Below are 22,202 nucleotides of genomic sequence, written 5' to 3'. Positions count from 1 at the left end.
TGCCTGTTGGCATTCTAGTCTCTGCACACACTGCCACACAGCACTCCCCTCTTCCCCTACCAGTAAGCTGCTACCCCTTCCCATTCCCCACCCCCTCCAGATTGCTGCTACCACCCCAGGTGATAACTCCATTCTGGCCCAAGAGGCCAGAGTTGTCAATCACGTGTGCATGAAGTGTGGTTGCTTGTGTGAATGAATGGTGCTTGTTTCTCTTTTTCCAATGATGGTTGTGGCCAAAAGCTTGTGTGTCTTTTCAATTGTGCCTGTCTACAACTAAGTGTGTTACCTTTACGGTAAGAATGCAATGTATCTTTTTCTACACTGTTTACATTCCTACCTGGAGTTTCCATTGTTAGTGCACTGGCTCTGAGCACTATGGGATTTGTTAGTGCACTACAAGATGTAAATGTATTAAATGATACCTTACCTCTTCATTCTTAAACAGTGCAATATTTTTAATTCCTGATGACTGGGTGACAATTGTTGGGTGCTGCCCATTGTTACCGTAATGGGCAACTCTTACCCTGAAAAGGCAAGGTTGCATTAAAAGATAAACTCAAGCATGTATTTGCAAACTAAATTTATCATAAAATAGTAAAATTTGACTTGACTTTTTTAAAGTTTTTAAGATTAAGCTGTTACATAATAACACAAAATTATGAATCTGTGGTACACTGGTCACTGTGTTAAACGGTAAAGGCCAAAGCCAGCTGTTCACATCAGTTTGCATACGTAATTGTGGGTGGTACCTATGGACGCTCTCGTGAAGTAGTTTTGTTTTCCTAAAACTGTCTTGAGCAGTTAATTGGACAGCTCACACGCAATGAAAATATTTTAGACCTTGTAGCAACAAACACGCCTGACCTTATTGACAGAGAGAGGGATTAGTGATCATGGTGTCATCATAGTGAGATGGTTACTAAAGTTAATGAATCCATCAAGAAGGCTACGAAAGTAGTTTTGCTAGAAAGAGCAGATAAGCATTTGTTTACATGACATGACATCATTTAGTTCCAGTATGATGAACACAGAGGAATTATGGGCAAAGCATACACACATTGTAAATAATGCTCTGAAGAGGTATGTGCCAAGTAAATGAATTAAGGATGGAAAAGACACACTGTGGCTTAATAACAAAATTCAAAAAATGCTGAGGAAGCAGAGACTGTTGCACTGCTCATTCAAAAACAACAAGCAAATGTCGACAAGCAAAAACTGGTAGAAATTTGTGTTTGTAAAAATATTGTAGCACACAACAACTGCCAGCATCATACCTTAGCAAAAGATCTAGCTGAAAACCCAAGAAAATTCTGGTCCTATGTAAAATCACTGAGAGGTCAGAGGCTTCTATCCAGCTGCTCATTGACCACAGTGGTGTCGCAAAATGAAAGCTGAAGTTTTAAATTTCATGTTTAAGAACTCATTCACACAGTAGGATAATACAAACATACCATTGTTTGACTCTCACAAAGGCCCCATTAAGGAGACATCCCTGGTGCAGAAAAGCAATTGAAAGAGTTGAGAACAAATATGTTTCCAGGTCCAGATGGAATCCCAATTTGGTTTTACTCTACGGCATTGGCCCATAGCCTAGCTTGTATTTATCATGAATTTCTCATCCAGAGCAAAGTCTTAAGTGACTGGAAGAAAAGGCGGGTGACTCCTGTATATAAGAAGAGCAAAAGAATGGACCTGCAAAATTACAGACGAATATCCTCAACATCCATTAGTTGCACAATCCTTAAACATATTCTGAATTCAAACATAATAAATTTCCTTGAGACAGAAAAGCTTCTGTTCACAAATAAGCATGGATTTAGAAAGCATCACTTGTACGAAACTCAGTTTCCCTTTCCTTACGTTATATCCTGTAAATCATGGACGATGGGTAACAGACAGAGTCCATATTCCTAGAATTCCAGAAAGTGCTTAACATAGTGCACCTCTCCAGCCTGTTAGTGAAGGTCCAAGCACGTAGATTTGGTTCCCAGATATTCAAGTGGCTTCTTAAGTAGTAGGAGGAAATTAGTGTTTAACGTCCCATCGACAACGAGGTCATTAGAGACGGAGCACAAGCTCGGATTAGGGAAGGATGGGGAAGGGAATCGGCCGTGCCCTTTCAAAGGAACCATCCTGGCATTTGCCTGAAGTGATCTAGGGAAATCACGGAAAACCTAAATCAAGATGGCCGGACGCGGGATTGAACCGTCGTCCTCCCGAATGCGAGTCCACTATACTAACCACTGCGCCACCTCGCTCGGTTTCTTAAGTAGTAGAACCTAGCATGTTGGCCTTGACAGCAAGTGTTCATCGGAGATGAAGGTGTTGTTAGGACTGCCACAAAGAAGTATAACAGGACCACTCTTGTTCTCTATATACAGAAATGACCTGATGGACAGGTTGTTTGCTGATTTTGCTGTGGTGTACAAGATGGTGTCATCGTTGAGTGACTGTAGGAGGATACAAGGTGACTTAGACAGAATTTATAGTTGGCGGCTTGCTCTAAATACAGAAAAATGTAAGTTAATGCAGATGAGTAGGAAAAACAATCATGTAATGGTTACATACAGTGTTAGTAGTGTGCTGTTTGACACAGTCATTCCAGTTAAGTACCTAGGTCTAATGTTGCAAGGTTATATGAAATAGAACTAACACATAAGTATGGTAATAGGGAAGGCAAATGGTGGACTTTGATTCATTGGAAGAATTTTAGGAAGTGTAGCTCATCTATAAAAGTGACTGCCCATAGAACACTGGTGTGACCCAATCTTGAGTACTGCTTGGGTGTTTGGGATCCCCACAAGCTTGGTTTGAAAGAAGACAGCAAAGCAATTCAGAGGCATGCTGCCCGATTCGTTAGGTTTGCTAACAGGCAAGTATTACCGTGATGCTTTATGAACTCAAATGGGAATCCCCGGAGGGAAGACTATGTTCTTTTTGTGGAACATTATTGAGAAAATTTACAGAACCTGCATTCGAAGCTGACTGCAGAACAATTTTACTGCCATCAATGAACTTCTCCTCACTCCATTTGCAAGTGGAACAGGAAAGGAAACCACTATCAGTGGTACAAGGTACCCTCCGCAATGCACGATGTGGTGGCTTGCACAGTATGTGTAGAAAAAATTTTTTAGTGAAATGAAACAAGGCTTACTCTGCAATATACTGCTGAATACTTTTTTCCTTAGAAAGTCCTTGTCCATGCACTCATACCTTCTCCAAATATATTTCAAGAGGTCTGTAACTTCTTTACTTGTTAGAGAAGAATAGTAAGATATGTATGAGGTAGAAGAAGAAGAAGAAGAAGAAGAAGAAGAAAATGAACTGAAAATTTAAGGATTCATAGTCTACATGGCGTGAGGAATGCTGGAATAAATTCAATTCAAATTTCACAGTTTTTCACTAACAGAAGTTGCAGTATGACATTTTCATGGAGCAATCTGATAGTTTTTACACTAAAATTACGACAGAATTGGAAAGAAAATCAGCATTGGCCGTATTTTGTTGTTTTATTGTCAGCAAAATTGATTTTCGGTCACTTAGTGACCATCCTCAGTGCTAAAAGTTAAAAATTTCACATAATGATCAGAGAGTATAAAACCGAAAATCAAAACTAAACCTGCGTATGAACACAACAGTTGGTAGAAACATACCTCTCATATACAATTAAAATTGGTAGGCACTGGTATGAAGCTATAACCACAAGCTTAGAGCGATTACATAAACTGAGGCCGCTGTTTACATGCATCTGTACAGCAGACTTTGGTGTGACAGGGCTTGGAACGCTCCCTATGTGACATGCGTCACGTGAAGACTTAATATTACTGGTTTTGCAAGATTTTAACACAAAATACCTCTTGTGCATTTGTGACTCATGAAATAATTCAAATTTAAAATGTACGTAAAAAACATAGCAGACAAAGAGGAAAGGAAACATCTAAAATACACTGGCATATTGTTTTTTTAAAAAACCAAGTTGGTTGTTATTCATACATTATTCTTTTTTCTTTTCTTTTTCTCTTTTACTTATCTTGCACTCTGACAACTTATTATTGATCGGTCTTATGTTTTGCAAGTTGGTTTTTTAAAAAACCAGTGCCTACCAATTTTAATTGTATATGACAGATATGTTCCTACCAACTGTTATGTTCATACGCAGGTGTAGTTGTGATTTTCGGTTTTATACTCTCTGATCGTTATGTGAAATTTTTAACTTCTAGCACTGAGGATGGTCACTAAGTGACCGAAAATCGATTTTGCTGACCATAAAACAACAAAATACAGCCAATGCTGATTTTCCTTCCAATTCTGTCCACTATTTGGTCATGGTGCACACAACACACCATGGTGTTGCCAATCAATATTATGACATTTACTATGAACAGCATGACACAATTTTGCTAATGATATGTAGATTGTAGAATTCATAGTGGTCTCTTGTGTAATAAATCATTCACCAGAATTAGTGTTCTCTTCTGAGATTTCATCAACTTTAATTTCCTCTTTGCTTTGTAATTAATATGTTCCCATTCAACAGAAAACTGTTTTGTTTTGACTGAATAAAGGAGAGCTCAAGACTCATCACCAGTTGGAACTGGTAGTGCTTGTCATCATTTTCCAGCCAATTTGTTCTGTCTAGTTCTCTGACACACAGCTGGGGCCAACTTCACAAACTTTCAATTGCTCCTGATCCATAACCTCCACACTCTCTACTTCTCTCAGATCATGTCATCAAATTCCCAGTCCCAAGGCCTTGCTGCCATGAAACAATATTTTTATTAGTGCTCTTCTGATCCAGAATTTACTTCCTCTTGCCTCATAAATATGACAAACTACTGTCGTCCTAAGACTAGATCTTTGGACATCTTCAGAACACGTATCTGAACATTCACGAAGCACCATGTTGTGTTAATGTGTTTACGAACCATGTAGAAGAATTATTCATGTTTGTTGTTGGTGGTGGTTGTTGGTGGTTGTTGTTGTTGTTGTCTTCTTCTTCAGCCTGAAGACATTTCATGCCATTCTCCACGCTGTTCTATACTGTGCAAGCCTCTTCATCTCTGAATAACTACTGAAATCTACATAAATTTGAACATGCTTACTGCACTCACTCCTACATCTTCCTCTACAATCCCCCCCTCACTCATCCCACTATTAGCAATTTTTTTTTAAGTCTCAGGGTGTTTCCCAATCCCTTCTTTTAGTTAAGTTTTGCCATTTTTTTCTCCAATTTGATTTAGTACCTCCTCATTAGTTACTCAATCAACCAATCTAATCTTCAGCATTCTTCTATAGCACTAAATTTCTAAGGCTTCTATTCTCTTCTTGTCTGAACTGCTTATCATCCACATTTCAATTCTGTACAAGGGCTACACTCCAGACTAATACCTTAAGAAAAGACCCTAATGCTTAAATTTATATTAGATGTTAACAAATTCCTCTTTTTCAGAAATGCTTTTCTTGATATTGATGGTCTGCATTCTGCATGTTACATCCTCTTTGCTTCCACCAAAGCAGCAATACAGTAAAACTCCATTTATACATTTTTCACTTATATGTTTTCCTCACTTACACTTTCCCTTTTTTTTTTGTGAAATATCCTCATTGCGCACAAGTTATGATGCAGTGTTTCAGAGTGGGTTGCTGGGAAGTCGATTGGTAAGGCCAATATTAGACTATAGTAAAATTTGATAGTGTAGTAAGAACTTTGTCAAAGTTAGGCATTGGTTAAATTTTCTTTGATCAAATCTAGCGCCTTGCCTTAGATTTGATCAAAGGAAGTGTTCATCTTATGCTTACTTGCATGGAGAAATCAACCGCTTGGAGTGCTAGCATTGCTGCAGCTGTCTGACACACAATGTTTATCAATATGACTCCCAAATTTAAATGGTGCGTCGCATATATATCGAAATTGATAGAAATATTCAAGGCAGATGAAGCACTGTGTACCTTACAACATCCCGAATACCAAAACAGAATAAAAGTTAGAGCTATAAAAAAATTGTGGATGCTATTAGCCATGAAGTACAGCCAGGATTTACCACCGAGAATATAATGGAGAAAATCTACAACTTCTGTGGAAATAAAAGTGTTCCATGACTCCAGTATGTATTAAATTTATTTGCCTTCACATATTCCTCCTTCAGTGCATTATAAATAGCTTCAAACATTTCTGGTGTCATTTTCAAGGTTAACATTTTTCTTTGTATCTTTGAGTATGGTACCTAGTAAGCCTATATAACATTTTTTTAAATTTAACTTTTTATTTACTGGATTTTTCATATGTGTTTATCAATTAATTTGATAGTATACATTTTTCACACTCATACTCTTTCCGTAGTCCATTGAAAGGCTTTTAGTGTGTCATTTCATAATCAAATTCCCTCAGATCCACCTGATTTAATCTGACTACACAATATCACACCTCTGTTTTACTTTTGTTGATGTTCCTCTTAAAATCTCTTTTTACGATGTGATCCATTGCATTCCACTACTCTTCCAAGTTCTTGGCTGTTCTCTGACAGAACTACAATATAGTCATCAAACCTTGGCCTTCTCCCTTGACTTTAATTTCCTTTCCAAATGTTTGCTCAGTTTCCTTTCACACTTTCTCAATGTACAGATTGAATAACATTGGGGATAGGCTACAACCCTGTCCCACTCCCTTCTCAAACACTCCTTGCCCCCTTCTCAACTACTGTTTGCCTTTCATGTCCCTCAATTCTTATAACTGCCATCCGGTTTCCATACAAGTATGTAAATAAACTTTTACTTTCTGTATTTTATCCCTGCTACCTTCAAAAGTTTCAGACAACATTATCAAAAGCTTTCTCCAAATCTACAAAAGCTATGAATGTAGGTTTGTTCTTTCTTCATCCAGTCATCTAATACAACTTGTAAGTTCAGTACTGCTTCACATGTTACTGCATTTCTCCAGAACCCAAACTTATCTTCATGCTAACAAAAACAAATAATATCTCTGAGCAAAGTAGACCTATGTCAAATCTTTGTGTCAAGATCTTTGTAACCAGTAAACAGTTGTCCTAGCACATGCTGGATGTTGGCAAAGTTTCATTATCACTGTGTGTATGCACACACATTGTTTAAAAGTGAGTGATGTGTTACCAACAAGCCATCAAAATGAAAGCAGACATTTGTATATGAACAACAAAAGCCACCCACACTGGCACAGTAAGTACAAAACTAAATTCTGGATCCAAATCAACAGATAAACAATGCTCATGGTGATGCATTAAAGCATATTCCATCTTTTTGTTACAGAGCCAGCAGCCAGCATTATGACTGAAACAGCTAAATAGCTATGTAACTTCTGGAGAACCATCTGAAGACGAGTCTGAAAACGTTCGAAAACTGATTCATGGAACGAATAAACAACTATTTCAAACAAGTGACTGGTTGCAGTTTTACATATTTACACTTCACTGATGACATTTTTATGATACAGATTAAAGGCGAATACATACTATTCTCATTCCTAGAATCTCAACATCTTCTGTCTCATTTTATTCCAGTGCCATTATTTATTCTGACTTCCGGAGTTGGGTAGTGCACAATATGAGTGAAAGAATGTTCTGTGTAGATTTTGAAATGGTTTTAGTTTCTGGAGTGAATGTATACACAGCAAAAGATGGGTAAAGAAACCTAGGCATCTGACAAATGCAACTTTCTTGAATTTTGGTGGCTGCTTAACAGTAGGTCACTACGGATGGAACAAAAATTTCCAATTATTCATGGAGTCGACGGGTTACATGCATTGTTGAATATCTGTTTGAGTTCTGTCGACTCTGTGGCTAAGTGGAAAATTATTAGACTATTTGTACATATCCATAGGTTGACTGTCAAATGGATGGTTTTATTTACATATCTTTTTTTCTGCTTTAAACTCTGTGAATTCTTTGTATGCATGAAAAATGCCAGTTTACACCTTAGTTCAGAATCCACATTACAATGTAGATCCCTATATAACTGTCTGGGTACAAACCACTGTCTTTGGTCATGAAAAATTTAGATTTTGGTCATTTCTGGGTATGTGGTAACTAAAATACATTGGCAAGACTAGGTCTGAGGCGTTTCTGGCTGCAGCAATGGTCTTTGTGAACCGTAGTACTCTGAGGCAGAAGGATATCTGTTTTTAGGTGGTGATGTAAACCGTATACTACTTGCTAAAATATGTCTGATAGGAAGCAGCAGTTTGTGACCTGAGTGTGTGGAAGGTGGAGGGAGCAAAATATGTGAAAATAAGATTAAGTATAAGAAGAAAACTAGTGCAAATAATTTAAAGACTAATAATACATTTCAACTATAAAAAGGAAACAAATTAATTCTTATTGTTTTTTCTTATAAAAGAAAAATGTTCAAATAAACTAACAGGCTTGGAGGAGAGAACAAGAAATATAAAAGGTTGAAACATGATGACAGCAAGCAAGGTATGAAGCATCTCTGGTTAGTAAATGTGCAGTTGGTGTATATGTGGTAGCATATAGTGCTGTTTTGGGATCATTATACAGAAAGAAACATAGCCTTTGACAGCAGTGGTCCAGATGAAAGAGATGGGAAAATGAAGACAGTAAAAATCTCTTGTATTTTTTTTTTCTTGTTGTATCTCCTATCGCCATGGATAAAGGAACTCCAGAATCTAAGAGCCCTTCAACTCATTGTCATATGCACACTTTAATTTCATATTCATTAATCAGATTTTTATGTATTGCTCTCATTGATATCTAAATGGAAACAATTTGCATCATATTATGTCAGGTGGTCAAAACTCTAACAAAGAGCTTCACTGCTCTTTTAGCTGTTTTTGAAAAGTCAAGATCATTCTACAAACGTTGATAATGTATTTTACATTTGTATGCCTACTCCCATTCTCATGATTTAAATGAAGGGTGCTCTTTATAAATACTACTTTAACATTCTGACTGCACTCTTACCATATCCAATAAATAAATACTTACTAAGCAAAGAGACACCCCCGCTCCCCAAATTTTGTGCCTTTTTTTTTATTTCTATATTTCGTGCACTGTTGGTTGCACCTCATAATTAGCATTCCATAATGTTGTCATTCCTGCTCCAAATGTTTCCAATTTGGTGCCCAGTACAGTAAATCTTGTTTTTCTGTATTACACATTGTATAATTAATTATTTAGTTTCATTATTTAATGTTCTGTTGTTAAATAATATCCAGGTGTAGCCAAGAATTCTGTGGGAAAATGGCTACATATTACATGTCTGATTTTAATTCACAGTGCACAAAATATATTCCCAGACAGTTATCATATCATTAAAGCTATATACTTTATACACAGTTTCCTAGAAGCAAGTATCAACCAATTTTTGGCTATTCCATATGAATATGACCTTGTTACCCTTCCTTTCCGTGCTTAAGAAAGAGTGGATCACCATGAACCATAGTAGCCTGGTAAAAATATGTCACCAGCCAAATTCTTTATAAGAGATAGTAAAATCTAACCAAACCTTCAACTGAAGAAAACAGTAACACACAATTTAATAACAAGGAAATGGCCACTACATATCTACATGTTATGACATGATGCAATTGCTAAAATAATATATGAGTAACACAATTATTCTTTTTGAGACCTTCAAAGATGTGTAAAACAGTTAGGCAAAAGATAGTTGGTTAAATAACATGAAGTCACTTGCAAAAGCCATGTACAAAAACAATAAATCTATTCTATCATGACTATGTATTGATTTCATGCAATATTGTTACAAAAAAGAGGAAGGAAATTTATATATGGTTATGGTGATGATGATGATGACGATGATGATGATGATGATTGGTTTGTGGGGCGCTCAACTGTGCGGTTATCAGCGCCCGTACAAATTCCCAACCTTTGCTCAGTCCAATCTCGCCACTTTCAAGAATGATTATGAAATGAAGAGGACAACACAAACACCCAGTCTTCTCGAGGCAGGTGAAAATCCCTGACCCCGCCGTGAATCGAACCCGGGACCCCGTGCTCGGGAAACGAGAACGCGACCGCGAAACCTCGAGCTGCAGGCGGAAATTTATATATGAAGGTGAATTACCCCAAAACTGTACTCTGAAGTCTTAATTTGCTTCACAGTGCACAAGAATGACAATCTTCTGGGAGTGTGTGTGTGTCTATCATGTGACAACTGATATTAGCACAATATCTGCAAATTGTTTCCAAATCAACATTATATGAGTAAAATCTAGAAGTATACTCATACATTCATAGCCTGTGTACTAACCTAACCATGAAGTGCCGCCTCGGTGCCTGGCTCAACAGAAATGTACTGTCTGTCTCGTGTGACCTTTTAACTTTAACAGACAAGGCATCACACGACCACACAAGATCTAGTCCATTGTTGAAGTCCATCCACCGCCACATACTGTTAGGCTCTGGCACAACGCGACCAAGACGCATGCAGCTTCCCCAAAATTCTTGGTTGTTCATCTCCTCTGGTCTGTGGACAAAAATGTTGTTTTCAACGTATATTAAGATGTATAAGGCCTCCAAACGCAATTTCAGGATAGAACCTTTGGAATAAGCAACAGTTTCCTAAATTTTTATTTTTAATATTTATCAGTTTAACCACATTTCAGAGAGGGAAGATATTGATGAAACATACATTTATTATCACTGGAGGAGTTGATAAGAAAACAACATAAAACTCATGAAATGAAAATGGCTTGATAAGAAACAATGGACTTATAATTGTCAGCCACTGGAAAAAAAGAAGAAGAAAATGTTTTCAATGCTGACTGAAATCAGAAAGACTGCAAATGAACTGAAGTGAACAAACAGTAACAAATAATACTTCCACGCAAAACTTTATCGCACAAGTTGTTGACATAAGAATGAATGTTCTTTCACAAAAGGAATGCTGCAAATAATATCTGAAGACAACAAACAGGATTTACAAACGCCTTGTTCAACCAGTTCTCAATGCTCATCTACCTTTGATTGCTAACAGATTGGAGAGAAGAACAATAGCATCTCATCACTGGCTTATTTTGTAAGCAATGGGATCATAATACAGACAGTCATCCATGTCCAGTGAAAGAAACTGCACTAAGTACTGTGTATCATGTAAAGATTTACTGTTAAAATTTCATGAACATACGTTTTTAAACAGTTCAGACAACTTATTACTGTTTCATAGATACATTTCATGATCTACGTCAGTAAAATCAGGGGAATTAAAGATCATGCAGAGACTTACTGACGGTGTTATTCCTGCACACTATTCACTGTAGTTGTCCAACATAAAACTGATCTGCGATTTGTTACAGATTGACCATCTATCTACTATTACAACTCACGATAGACTGCAACGACGTCACATTGTTAACAGACTGTTAAGGCTCTAGTGGTAGTAGTTGTACCCTAATTGAGATACAGCCTTGGCACTAGGGCACATGGGTAGAGTAGTCCCTGCCTAATCTTAAGCACAGAATGTCTCCTACATTAGGCACCCACAGTTTGGTCATGATAAAATGTACTGATATTGCATGTTTTGTCTATTGTTGCTCAGCTGTCACATATCACCAAGTACAATGTCTAGTATCAGAGTCATATGGCAGGTCAAAAAAATTCCACTAGTCATGGGAACATAAGCACCTTTGCTCTAGCACAACAACTATCGCTAATCACTAATACCAATTGTTAATGGGTGTATTATGTTTTTTGCAGTCTGAACAAGTGTCCTACTGGGGATGTGGATTCACTGTCATAAAAGGAGGTTATCTGATCATTTTAAAAATACCATATATTAGCTCTGGTCTGGCAGTCTAATACCTCACTTTCAAACTGGCAAATTACAATGGGCAAAATTTTTTTAATTCAGTGTTACGTGTGACATGGGCAATGGATCAAACAAGTCTGTTTGACTAATGGGAAGTATCTACCAGAAAGGTGGGAAAATCTTAAACAGTTGGCTGCTGTGCTAAAGAGAGTGTGTTTCCATTCCCATGGCAAATGGAACTGTTCAACCTACTACATGACTGAGATACTAGACACTGTCCTTGCTGATGATGTGACAGTCAAGCTGCTATGGACAAGACACACAATAAGAAACATGCAGTATGCCACATAAAATCTACTTGCAAAATTCCAAGAACCAGCTTCCAGGATGGAACCATCTGAGTATTGCGTGAGAAGAAACCTTAATGTACAGTACAATAAAAAGTAATCTCCTGTTACACACTTCATACTGATTCACAGTGCATATAAATGTAACTTACCTTGAGTGCAGTACACATTTCAAGTTTTGTGTAACACATGAATACAGTCTTAAACTTGAATAAAACTCTCCTACAACTTGGAGTGAAACTGATATCCTCAAACTGTGGGTGCAGATAAAATGATCAATTTGCACATTTATTAACACTAATAATCAACTCAGAAATCGGTCTGGTGATGGCACAAATTTATGCCCTAACCATTACCACATATTACACCACATTGGGAGTAGGAGTACACATATTTTGAGGGTCACTTTATTTTTATTTTACTGACAGTCAACTGTCAAGCAACCATTTCATCAATAGCTCTTTCTAAAGCCACATTTGATTTGTTGTTTATCACTTTTTTTTAATTTGTAGAGAAAACAAACTTAGCATCTGTTACTGACACTGTTGAAAGATTATTATTATATTTGAGAAAAAACAAAGGCCTTAAAATGGGATCTTGTATATTATCTCATACAATTAGTTCCCACTGGGATGCAAACTGATAGCTTAGGACAGAAATCTTTGTTATTGCCCTTCCCCCCCCTGGCAGATATGACTTGAGCCATCTGCACACTCCCCATGATGCCATAACAAGGCTGTTGCAACTTGCACAGTATTTTACACATCATCTAATATACCAGTAATCTCTAATTTATTGCATAATAAAATGCATTCTCACTACATATGTAAATAGCCTTCTCAATAACATAACTCTTTAGAAAGCCAAACTGTGATTTCAACAATATTTATTTATAGTCAAATATTTAATTAGCTCTCAAAGTTAATACTTAATTTTTCTAACATGTTGGAAGATGCTCATACAAGTGAAGCCTGACAGCAGTTTGATAGTATTTCTTTGTCCCTGATATACAGTGGCTTGACTACAGTATATTTCAGGCAAACAGGCAATGTTCCAATGATAAATGATTAGTCATGCAAATAATATAGAATGTTAATAAATTCAGAACAACACTCTATAATAATGAACACAATATTTTTTATGATAGTCATTAATTCTTCCAGTGTTGAAAGGGATTTTCATTTTACTGAAGTTATTTGTAAAGTCTGGTCTCAGGTATTCCTGAACCTGACAACTACATTTTATCAGTTACCAAAGTAAAGTGCTTGTTGAAGAGTTTTGCAACACTACACATATATGTTAATAAAGTATCATCTACTGTTAAAGTTGTCTGCTCCTCTTCATCTTTAATTTTACCAATCTCCCCCTTCATTATATGTATTGCTTATGATCTTAATTTTCTTGGCTGATGTGGCTCTCATCATTCTTCAGCATTTCTTGAGTAGAGCTACAGTACTGACATTAGAGCTATTCTTGACTGAAAGATACAGTTTCTTTTTTGTCCTATAGATACCTTTATTTCTTGAGCGAGTCGTGGCTTTTTATTTTTATTTTATAATTTTTTGGTCTAACATGACCAAGAATAAATACAAACTCAGTTTTGGTATGGTTTGATGCTGACACTATCTTTACCAGATCATACTTTATATAATACTAAGGATCTCTGTCAATACTATTGCCGGGAAAACCTGTATCATTGTGGTCTTCTTTTGTGAAACTTTTACATGGATATCCAGGGTATTGCAGGGAATACATCCAACATTCTTGTAACCATCCTGGCCTCAACCTTCGTTAGTCACTGTCCTCACCCATCCAGCCCCCTCCCTGTTCCCATTCCAGCACTACACAGCCGTCATTTCACCACGACACCAGTCTTTTAATTTATTTTATTTTTATTTCTCTCCTTTCCGCTACTTACCCCCTGCCCCCTCCGCACCTTCTCGCCTACCCTCCGTCTAAACTGCAACACTTCAGTGTCCGCCACTCCCACCATACTATCACTCCCCCTCCCTGCCCCAGCCTCCTCCTTACCCCCAACCCAGTTGCCACTCCCATCATGCACTGGTGCTGCTGCTCACAGTGTAGTTTCAGCTCTCTGAGACTGCAGACACGTGTGCAAGTTGCACATGTGTGTGTGTGTGTGTGTGTGTGTGTGTGTGTGTGTGTGTGGTGCGCGCCTGCATGTGTGTGTGTCTACTGCTGACAAAGGCCTTAATGGCCAAAAGCTATGATTGTGTGAATCTTTTTATTGTGCCTATCGCGACTCAGCATCTCCGCTATATGGTGAGTAGCAACTTTCCTTCTCTCATATAGTTAATAAATTATGTTTACCAGAGTACAAAACCACATGTCTTGTCTGTCACAGGTAGCGCTGTTGACAAGAGATGGAGTCACTATGTGAAATGAGATAAGAACTCATTAAAAATGATAAATAATGCTAAAAACACCTACAGATATGTGAGCTTCAGTGCCCTCTTTGCTCAAAATTACTTGGTCAGGGAAAGAGTACAGTGATATAGGGAAGCTACAGGAAGAAATATCTCACAATTTTATTCATTAACATTTGTTCCCTGCAGGATAAGAGCATCAGTATTCATGTATATAAGTAACAACACAGCCAAGTATTTTTCCTGGACTTCACCACATGCAACAATAATCAGCATAAAAACTCTGAACACTTTGAAGCAAAGGGAATGCAAAATATAAATTGCCATTTCTATCTTTCGAGATGATGATTATTATGATGAGGATGATGATGATGATGATGATGATGATGATGATGATGATGATGATAATAATAATAATAGTTATTACTATCAAAATCATCTTGAGAGACTGAAATGGCAATTTATATTTTGACGGGAAATTTGAAATCAATAATCACATGAACAATACTTTGCTTTTTAGTTCTATTTTCTTGTTTCCTGAACTTTACTTCATAGGGCAATGGTTTATAAGCAACTTGCATGGTCTAATTAATACTGGACATTTCCGGTTATGCTACTTCATAGAAGTCATGAGAAAAAGTCATTACTTTCATGTGAGAAGCATACTGTTATTTTTCCACAGAGTTTAAATGAGCAAAACACAACCACTATTTCTATTTTGTAATAATGCCTGATAGGGCATGAGATACTAGAGAATACAGATATTACACAATAGCAATAATGTTGCCTCACCCTTTATCCAGTCCTTGGTTGATGCGCAAGACATTACTCCACTGAATGCGGTAAAATGGTGTTAACCAGTTTTGTGGAATTATATTATCATTTGCAAGTATTCCAAGATCTGCATAATGAGTAATAATATGTTGTAACCTCAATGATTGGAATGTTTCCACATATTTCTTCCCCTCATCAGTCAACAGAAAGGGTAACAAACCTAGTAAGGAAGATATTTTTCATAACTAAAGAAAACATTAAAACACATTTATTGTAGAGACATCAAAGTGTATATATAATTTTATATGTATCACATACATGGCTAATTGAGTAAATAATGTGAAATTTCATTTTCTGGTTACAAGACACCAAGGCTATTTCTAGCCTATTTCACAGACTGAACTATTGAAACTACCTGCAAATTTTGAAATACACTGCGAAATACATTAATTTTTTTCTTCTGTTTTCCTCACCTCCCCCACCCCAAATGACAGGATCTTGAATGCTTTTCATTTAGCAGCCCCTCCCCCAATGTTTCTTCAGATAATTTATATCTGTTTTTATTGCAGTGATGTTAGATGAATCTTCTTTCCCAGAACAAGCTTTTCTTCTAAATTTTTAGTTCCCTGATTTTTCTCCACCTTTTTCCTCTGAATACAGTGTTTCTTTCAGATTTACTTTATTATTTTAGCCATTTATTATTTTTAGTCTATCAAAGGAAGGAGTAAAGCTAACCATTCACCTTACACTAAAAGGCACTAAGTGAGTGAGAGAGATAAGAGAGAGAGAGATAAACAAGATTAAATTGTAGCTAAGCATTTGTGCAATGGAGCTGAGAGAGTAACAAATACAAATACACACACACACACACACACACAAACTGACTTCATCTGTTGTATGAGAGCTTAGCTATGTGTTCACATATGTTTGTGTTTTTGAGGTCCAGCCCACTGTGGAGCAGACATTTATTTATGCCTATAGTAATGCACTAAAATGGACTAAAATACTTCTACAGAGATCTTGCTTCCAGTTTCTGTGCCTCCTTTCTGTTTTAAGTTTACCTCACCTGCATTTTAAAAAAAAAATTCTTTTTTTGATCAGACTGAGCAACAATCTATGGGAGACTGTCCACAGACAGATACAGAAAATTCTAACGTAGCTTGATAGAACACAACTGTGTACCCTACAGACCGAGATACAGGTATTTTTTAATGATTTAGTTTCATCTTTAATTATCTTTCTGTCTGACCCAGTGGTACATTGGTGAAAATGTGCTGCTGGAAACGAAAAAGCTGTGGAATCAAATATTTCAATCTGCCTTTAGCCTAGTCTTTACATTTCAATTTAGTGAAAATTTGCCAGGAACAACACATGGTTCACATTAAACTGCAGATCCCCTTTCTCTGGTAGGGTTACTGGGATAGGTTATGAACCCGCAAGTCACCAAAGTGGCAACCAATTGCAAGACTTGCACCAGCCTGTTCAACCACATGGAATTATTATTATGTTTCTAGTAAATTTTGCAATTAACACCATTCTGTTTTACTTACAATCAGCTACAATTGCACTAGGTAAAGATTACTACAGTGGTTTTGTTATGGGAGCTGTTTCCTGTGTCCTTTATCACCCAAAAATGAGTCAAACTTAATTGATTTTCTATTCTGCATCACTGGCACATTGTCGCAAAATATGTGACCACACAAAAATATTTTTTTTTAAAAAAAAGTACTAACTTTCACTGAAGTATAAGATGCAAAGTGAAAGCAAACACAATAACAATAGCAACTTGTCATGAGACAATCTCATATTAGCACTGTACTCTACACAAAGAAAGTTTTAATAAATGGATAGAAAAGAGGGAAGTGTTGAACATGACTGGTAAGAACCATTTAAAACCAAAAAGGCTGGCGCAAATAAGAAAAGAATTTTCCTATTTTGCCATTCATTTCAGTGGGTTGCAATCACAGCAAGCTCAACTATACAGTCATCACACTTTCTGCAGAGTATACAAATTTGCCAATTAAAAAGCTTAAGTTTGAACATGAAAGACTTGTCTATCACCAGTGGCTGTTACTCTTGTGAAAGGCTGTTTGCATAATATGGGATACCACAAACTATACTGCTGTTAAGGGTATACATAAATATTATTTTTCTATGTTGTATGTACTGGATGACAATGTACATCATTTATCTTTTAAATATTCAATTTCATCAGGTAAGGTAATAGGGCTTTCCCATTTAGTAAACAAAAAGCTAATCACAATAACGGTATTTCCTGATTGGAATACATACAATGATTATATGGACAGACTAGCTTTCACTCACAGAAATTCTTGCTGCTGCATACGTTACTCAAGTATCTGCATCTTCATCAGTATTATTCTAAATTCTCATTTCAGAATGCAACTAATGATGGCTGCTTTCATGTAGTAAAATACATTTGTTGGCAAGTCAAAATTTCTTGTCAAATGTTTATTATTCATTTACTGTGACAATATAATATACTATAAATTTGTGTATGATTTGTTATTATCTTCTTTTCTTCATAATTATTCAAATGCACAGATACTGTGCTTCATTGAGGAATTACATATTGTTACTCATTCTGCTGTTAAATTTGGCATTCAATTTATGTTTTTTCCTTAAGTTTCTAAATGTTATTGACACAGTCAGAATTCAAAATACAGGCCAGCTGAAAATATCTCACAAGGTCCTTCTAAACAAAACTGTTGGATTTGATCAATACATAACTTGCAACCCCAAACTTCTGCATTTTTCCAGACTTCTACAGTCTGTTAAGAAAAGTGATCTGTAAGACAATTTTAAAATTTTGGAACATTTTTGACATTTCAGTGATAACAATGTCAAATACAGTGTGTATCACACATAACTTTTCCAAGGAATGGTCACCACATGTTATAGAAATAAAGCCACAAGACATGGAGTTCTGTGTATCAGATGTCTCCTCCAGATGATATGGCAAGCGTTAGAAGACAAGGGATGAGGGTATAATATAAGAACAGGGTCAAGGAATGAAAATCTATAAAGAGGAGTCAAGGATACATGGCTTACAATGTGGCAAAATATTTCAGCAATAAAAAAGGGCACAAGAAGAATAGAGAAATTCATAAAACTTATTAAAGGAACTTACAAGAACAAAAAAGTAACTGTAACAAGGTACAAAACTACTGTGGTTCCACTGACCATAACTGTGCTACCTGATGTCCTTACATTCACAGTTCCTGACGACTTACAATATCCCCAATTCCTGTTATGGACATCATTAATATAATACACTTACTGAAAATACCAGTAACAATTACTTCTAAATTCCTTCTACATTAAAGCTTGTGAACTCATTACATTAAATTAACAAATGCAACGCAACTGTACTATTGCCAGCAAACTGCAAATGTTATAGAATTACATCAAGTTTTCATACCTTACATTTTTGTGTGCAGTTGGGACTGATTTCAAAATGCAACTATATCTATGAAATCATAGAACAATAATGAAAAGCTAATATCTTCTTCATAACCACCTTTAGCACATTTTACCTTTTTCGTGGACCAACAGAAAATTTACAACAAAATTAGGCAAAGTTACAACTTTGTCCGGCAATCATCTGAAATGCAAAACCTATGTCAGTATGGATGGAGATGGTTTCACTCTGGACACATGTGGATAGGTGTTGAATATTTTACTGTTGCATTACCTAAGTAAGATTTAATTCCTACAAGTCTGATGAAAAGTTTGACTTCTGTGGTAATTTTCACCAAATCTTGACTTAAAAACAAAATAAAATTTCCTATTTGTAACTTATAAGATGCCTAAAGCAAAATATGCAACCACAACTAACCCTTTGTATGAAAGCATCAAAAATATAAGAATTTCTCACCTTTTCTTATATTTTGAAAATAATGGCAAGGCTGAGATACTCCATCTGGCACATTTGGATCAGGTGGAATGTTCAACCGCAGGTACAACCACTTCCTCAGGAAAAGATACAGAGAAAGTTCTGATGATATCACAAAAAGATCTACACTTCTTACAAGTTTTGTCATCAGTTCTTCACTGAAACAAGGAAAAAACAAACTTTTAACAGCAATTGTAAAAGTTAAAAATCATCAACCAATCAATGACAAAGAAGGTTAGTACAATCAAGAAAACAACAGCTGTATCTTTCCAGCAGATGAAGCTGAGTTTGCCTTTGGATTCTTCTTTTCAAAATTGCTCAGAAATTCATTCTTGCAATTTTTTCTCAATGTGATTCAAGGCATACGATCAGAAGAATAAATGCATGAGGGATTACTTCCCAAACAGTTAACTATTTGTGGATATTTTGGTTGGCAGCATCAGCAGAGTGCGTTATCTCATAGTGGCAACATGTGATGCAGTTTTGTCAGTTACTTTTTTTACACTGTGACTGAAAGGTATCTCAGTTGTTGGCAACTAATACCAGCTATAATGCACACACCCCTATGGAGAAGTATGTACAGCACAACACACTTCTTAAGCCATCAGATGAAAAATAAGATGTTGACACGGTCCTTTGTTCAAGTACATATCTTAGGACTCTGCCATTAATTTCCTCTTAAGAATTTAACATAAACACATTATAATTTGTCATCAGTAATATTATTGTATGGAATGCTCAATGAGAGAATTGATGACATTCAAGAAAGTATGCAGAAATATACATGTGTTTAGTATTTTTTGATTTGAATTAGAGCATGCAGTACTCCTAAACCTGACTTTTGAACCTTGTCTTTTTGAATGCAAATGTCATGTGATTGTCCCAGTTCATCACATACATTAGTTATCAAAGCTTCCTGAATGCTAAAAATCATTAACGCCAGAACAATCTTTCTTGAAACAAGGAAATCCTTTTCTGATGGGTTTTGCCCGAAAGCACTTGCCTCACACACAATACAGATGATTCGAGCTGGCACCACTTCCTTCACCTCTCTGTGACACCCATAGTGAACAATATGATACAAATTCTATGCTTTTTTTCCACTGGCAACTCTATTTTACAAAATTTACACAAAGTTCATAAGTTTCAAGCATGCAAAACCCAACATATAACTGCAAGACAAATATTAGAACTTCAAACAAGAAAATGACAACTGATAAATACAGTCATAGTGCTGTACCATGTCAAGTGGTTGGATGGCACTTGACATGAAGCAACGGGTGGTGTGTGGCTCGTTGCCTGCAACTGGTGACCATGGCAGGGTGAGAAAATACTCAAACATGTACTGTTCTGTCCTTGACACAGCCAGTAGCTGTTTTGTGGAACTGACCCAGAAGTTTTTGCTATTACTGGTGGGTTAGAAAGTGAAATGAATTATCTCCGAGGTTCCGTCAGACATGGAACCTTTGCACACACCTGAAAAGCAGTTTTAAAAAACTGGGGAGTTTGTGGTCTTGAACTCATGACTCAGTGTCGACATTCCCTGATGTTTACCACTGATCAAAAGTCCGCACTCTAACAGCTCAAGTACAAGGCAACGCTTCCACCAGACATTTCCGCATTCTACAATGTTGCCAAGTCATGCATATAGCCAGACTTAAAATTCTGGAGGGTGGCCAGTTTTACTGGAAACCTGTGACATTTGCCTGCTTTATTATCTCGTTGATTGTCCTCGGTCCGACGTACTGCATTGCTATAATGGCTGAAAAAGGGGGGGGGGGGGTGGGGGGTGGAAGTATAACAATGACAACTTTAAATGATGTAGCCGACAGTTGCACAGATGCGTTTCACAGTTCTTTACTTTCACTGTTCACAACCCCCCCCCCCCCCCCCCCCCCCAATAATATAATTCAACTTTCGATAAGACTCATTAACAGGTTGCAGGCAAACATCAACATACTGCTACAATAGTTTACTGCTGAACATCTACGAGCAGTAAAAACCTAACCACGCATTTCACAGTCTTTCAAATAAATTGAAAAGACACTGTCATTGCTTTAACACACAGCCAATTGGTGTAACACTTATTTCACAGCTAAGTTGATGCATTGTACACTTAGAGAAAGCTTTTGACAATGTTGACTAGAATACTCTCTTTCAAATTCTGAAGGTGGCAGGGGTAAAATACACGGAGCGAAAGGCTATTTACAATTTGTACAGAAACCAGATGGCAGTTATAAGAGTCGAGGGACACAAAAGGGAAGCAGTGGTTGGGAAGGGAGTGAGACAGGGTTGTAGCCTCTCCCCGATGTTCTTCAATCGGTATATTGAGCAAGCAGTAAAGGAAACAAAAGAGAAATTCGGAGTAGGTATTAAAATCCATGGAGAAGAAATAAAAACTTTGAGGTTCGCCAATGACATTGTAATTCTGTCAGAGACACCAAAGGACTTCGAAGAGCAGTTGAACGGAATAGACAGTGTCTTGAAAGGAGGGTATAAGATGAACATCAACAAAAGCAAAACGAGGATAATGGAATGTAGTCGAATTAAGTCGGGTGATGCTGAGGGAGTTAGATTAAGAAATGAGACACTTAAAGTCGTAAAGGAGTTTTGCTATTTAGGGAGCAAAATAACTGATGATGGTCGAAGTAGAGAGGATATAAAATGTAGACTGGCAATGGCAAGGAAAGCGTTTCTGAAGAAGAGAAATCTGTTAACATCGAGTATAGATTTAAGTGTCAGGAAGTCGTTTCTGAAAGTATATGTATGGAGTGTAGCCATGTATGGAAGTGAAACATGGACGATAACTAGTTTGGACAAGAAGAGAATAGAAGCTTTCGAAATGTGGTGCTACAGAAGAATGCTGAAGATTAGATGGGTAGATCACATAACTAATGAGGAGGTAATGAATAGGATTGGGGAGAAGAGGAATTTGAGGCACAACTTGACTAGAAGAAGGGATCGGTTGGTAGGACATGTTTGAGGCATCAAGGGATCACCAATTTAGTATTGGAGGGAAGT

General features: G+C 36.8%; 1 protein-coding gene across 1 annotated transcript in view; it reads right to left on the bottom strand.

Moving 5' to 3' along the window:
• The window catches only part of LOC126411465 (protein germ cell-less), a 105,009-nt gene that overhangs the window by 13,888 nt on the left and 68,919 nt on the right, over positions 1-22,202 (bottom strand). The window contains exons 6-9 of the mRNA XM_050081365.1: positions 19,164-19,339; positions 15,284-15,485; positions 10,261-10,476; positions 428-524 (exon numbers count right to left, since the gene is read on the bottom strand). Coding sequence (XP_049937322.1) covers positions 428-524; positions 10,261-10,476; positions 15,284-15,485; positions 19,164-19,339 — 691 coding nt within the window. The remainder of the gene's footprint in view (positions 1-427; positions 525-10,260; positions 10,477-15,283; positions 15,486-19,163; positions 19,340-22,202) is intronic.

This window comes from Schistocerca serialis, chromosome 1 (genome assembly GCF_023864345.2).
Source record: "Schistocerca serialis cubense isolate TAMUIC-IGC-003099 chromosome 1, iqSchSeri2.2, whole genome shotgun sequence".
In the NCBI taxonomy this organism is placed as follows: domain Eukaryota; kingdom Metazoa; phylum Arthropoda; class Insecta; order Orthoptera; family Acrididae; genus Schistocerca; species Schistocerca serialis.
Note: the sequence above shows the minus strand (reverse complement) of the source record. Positions and strands in the feature narration are given on the sequence as shown.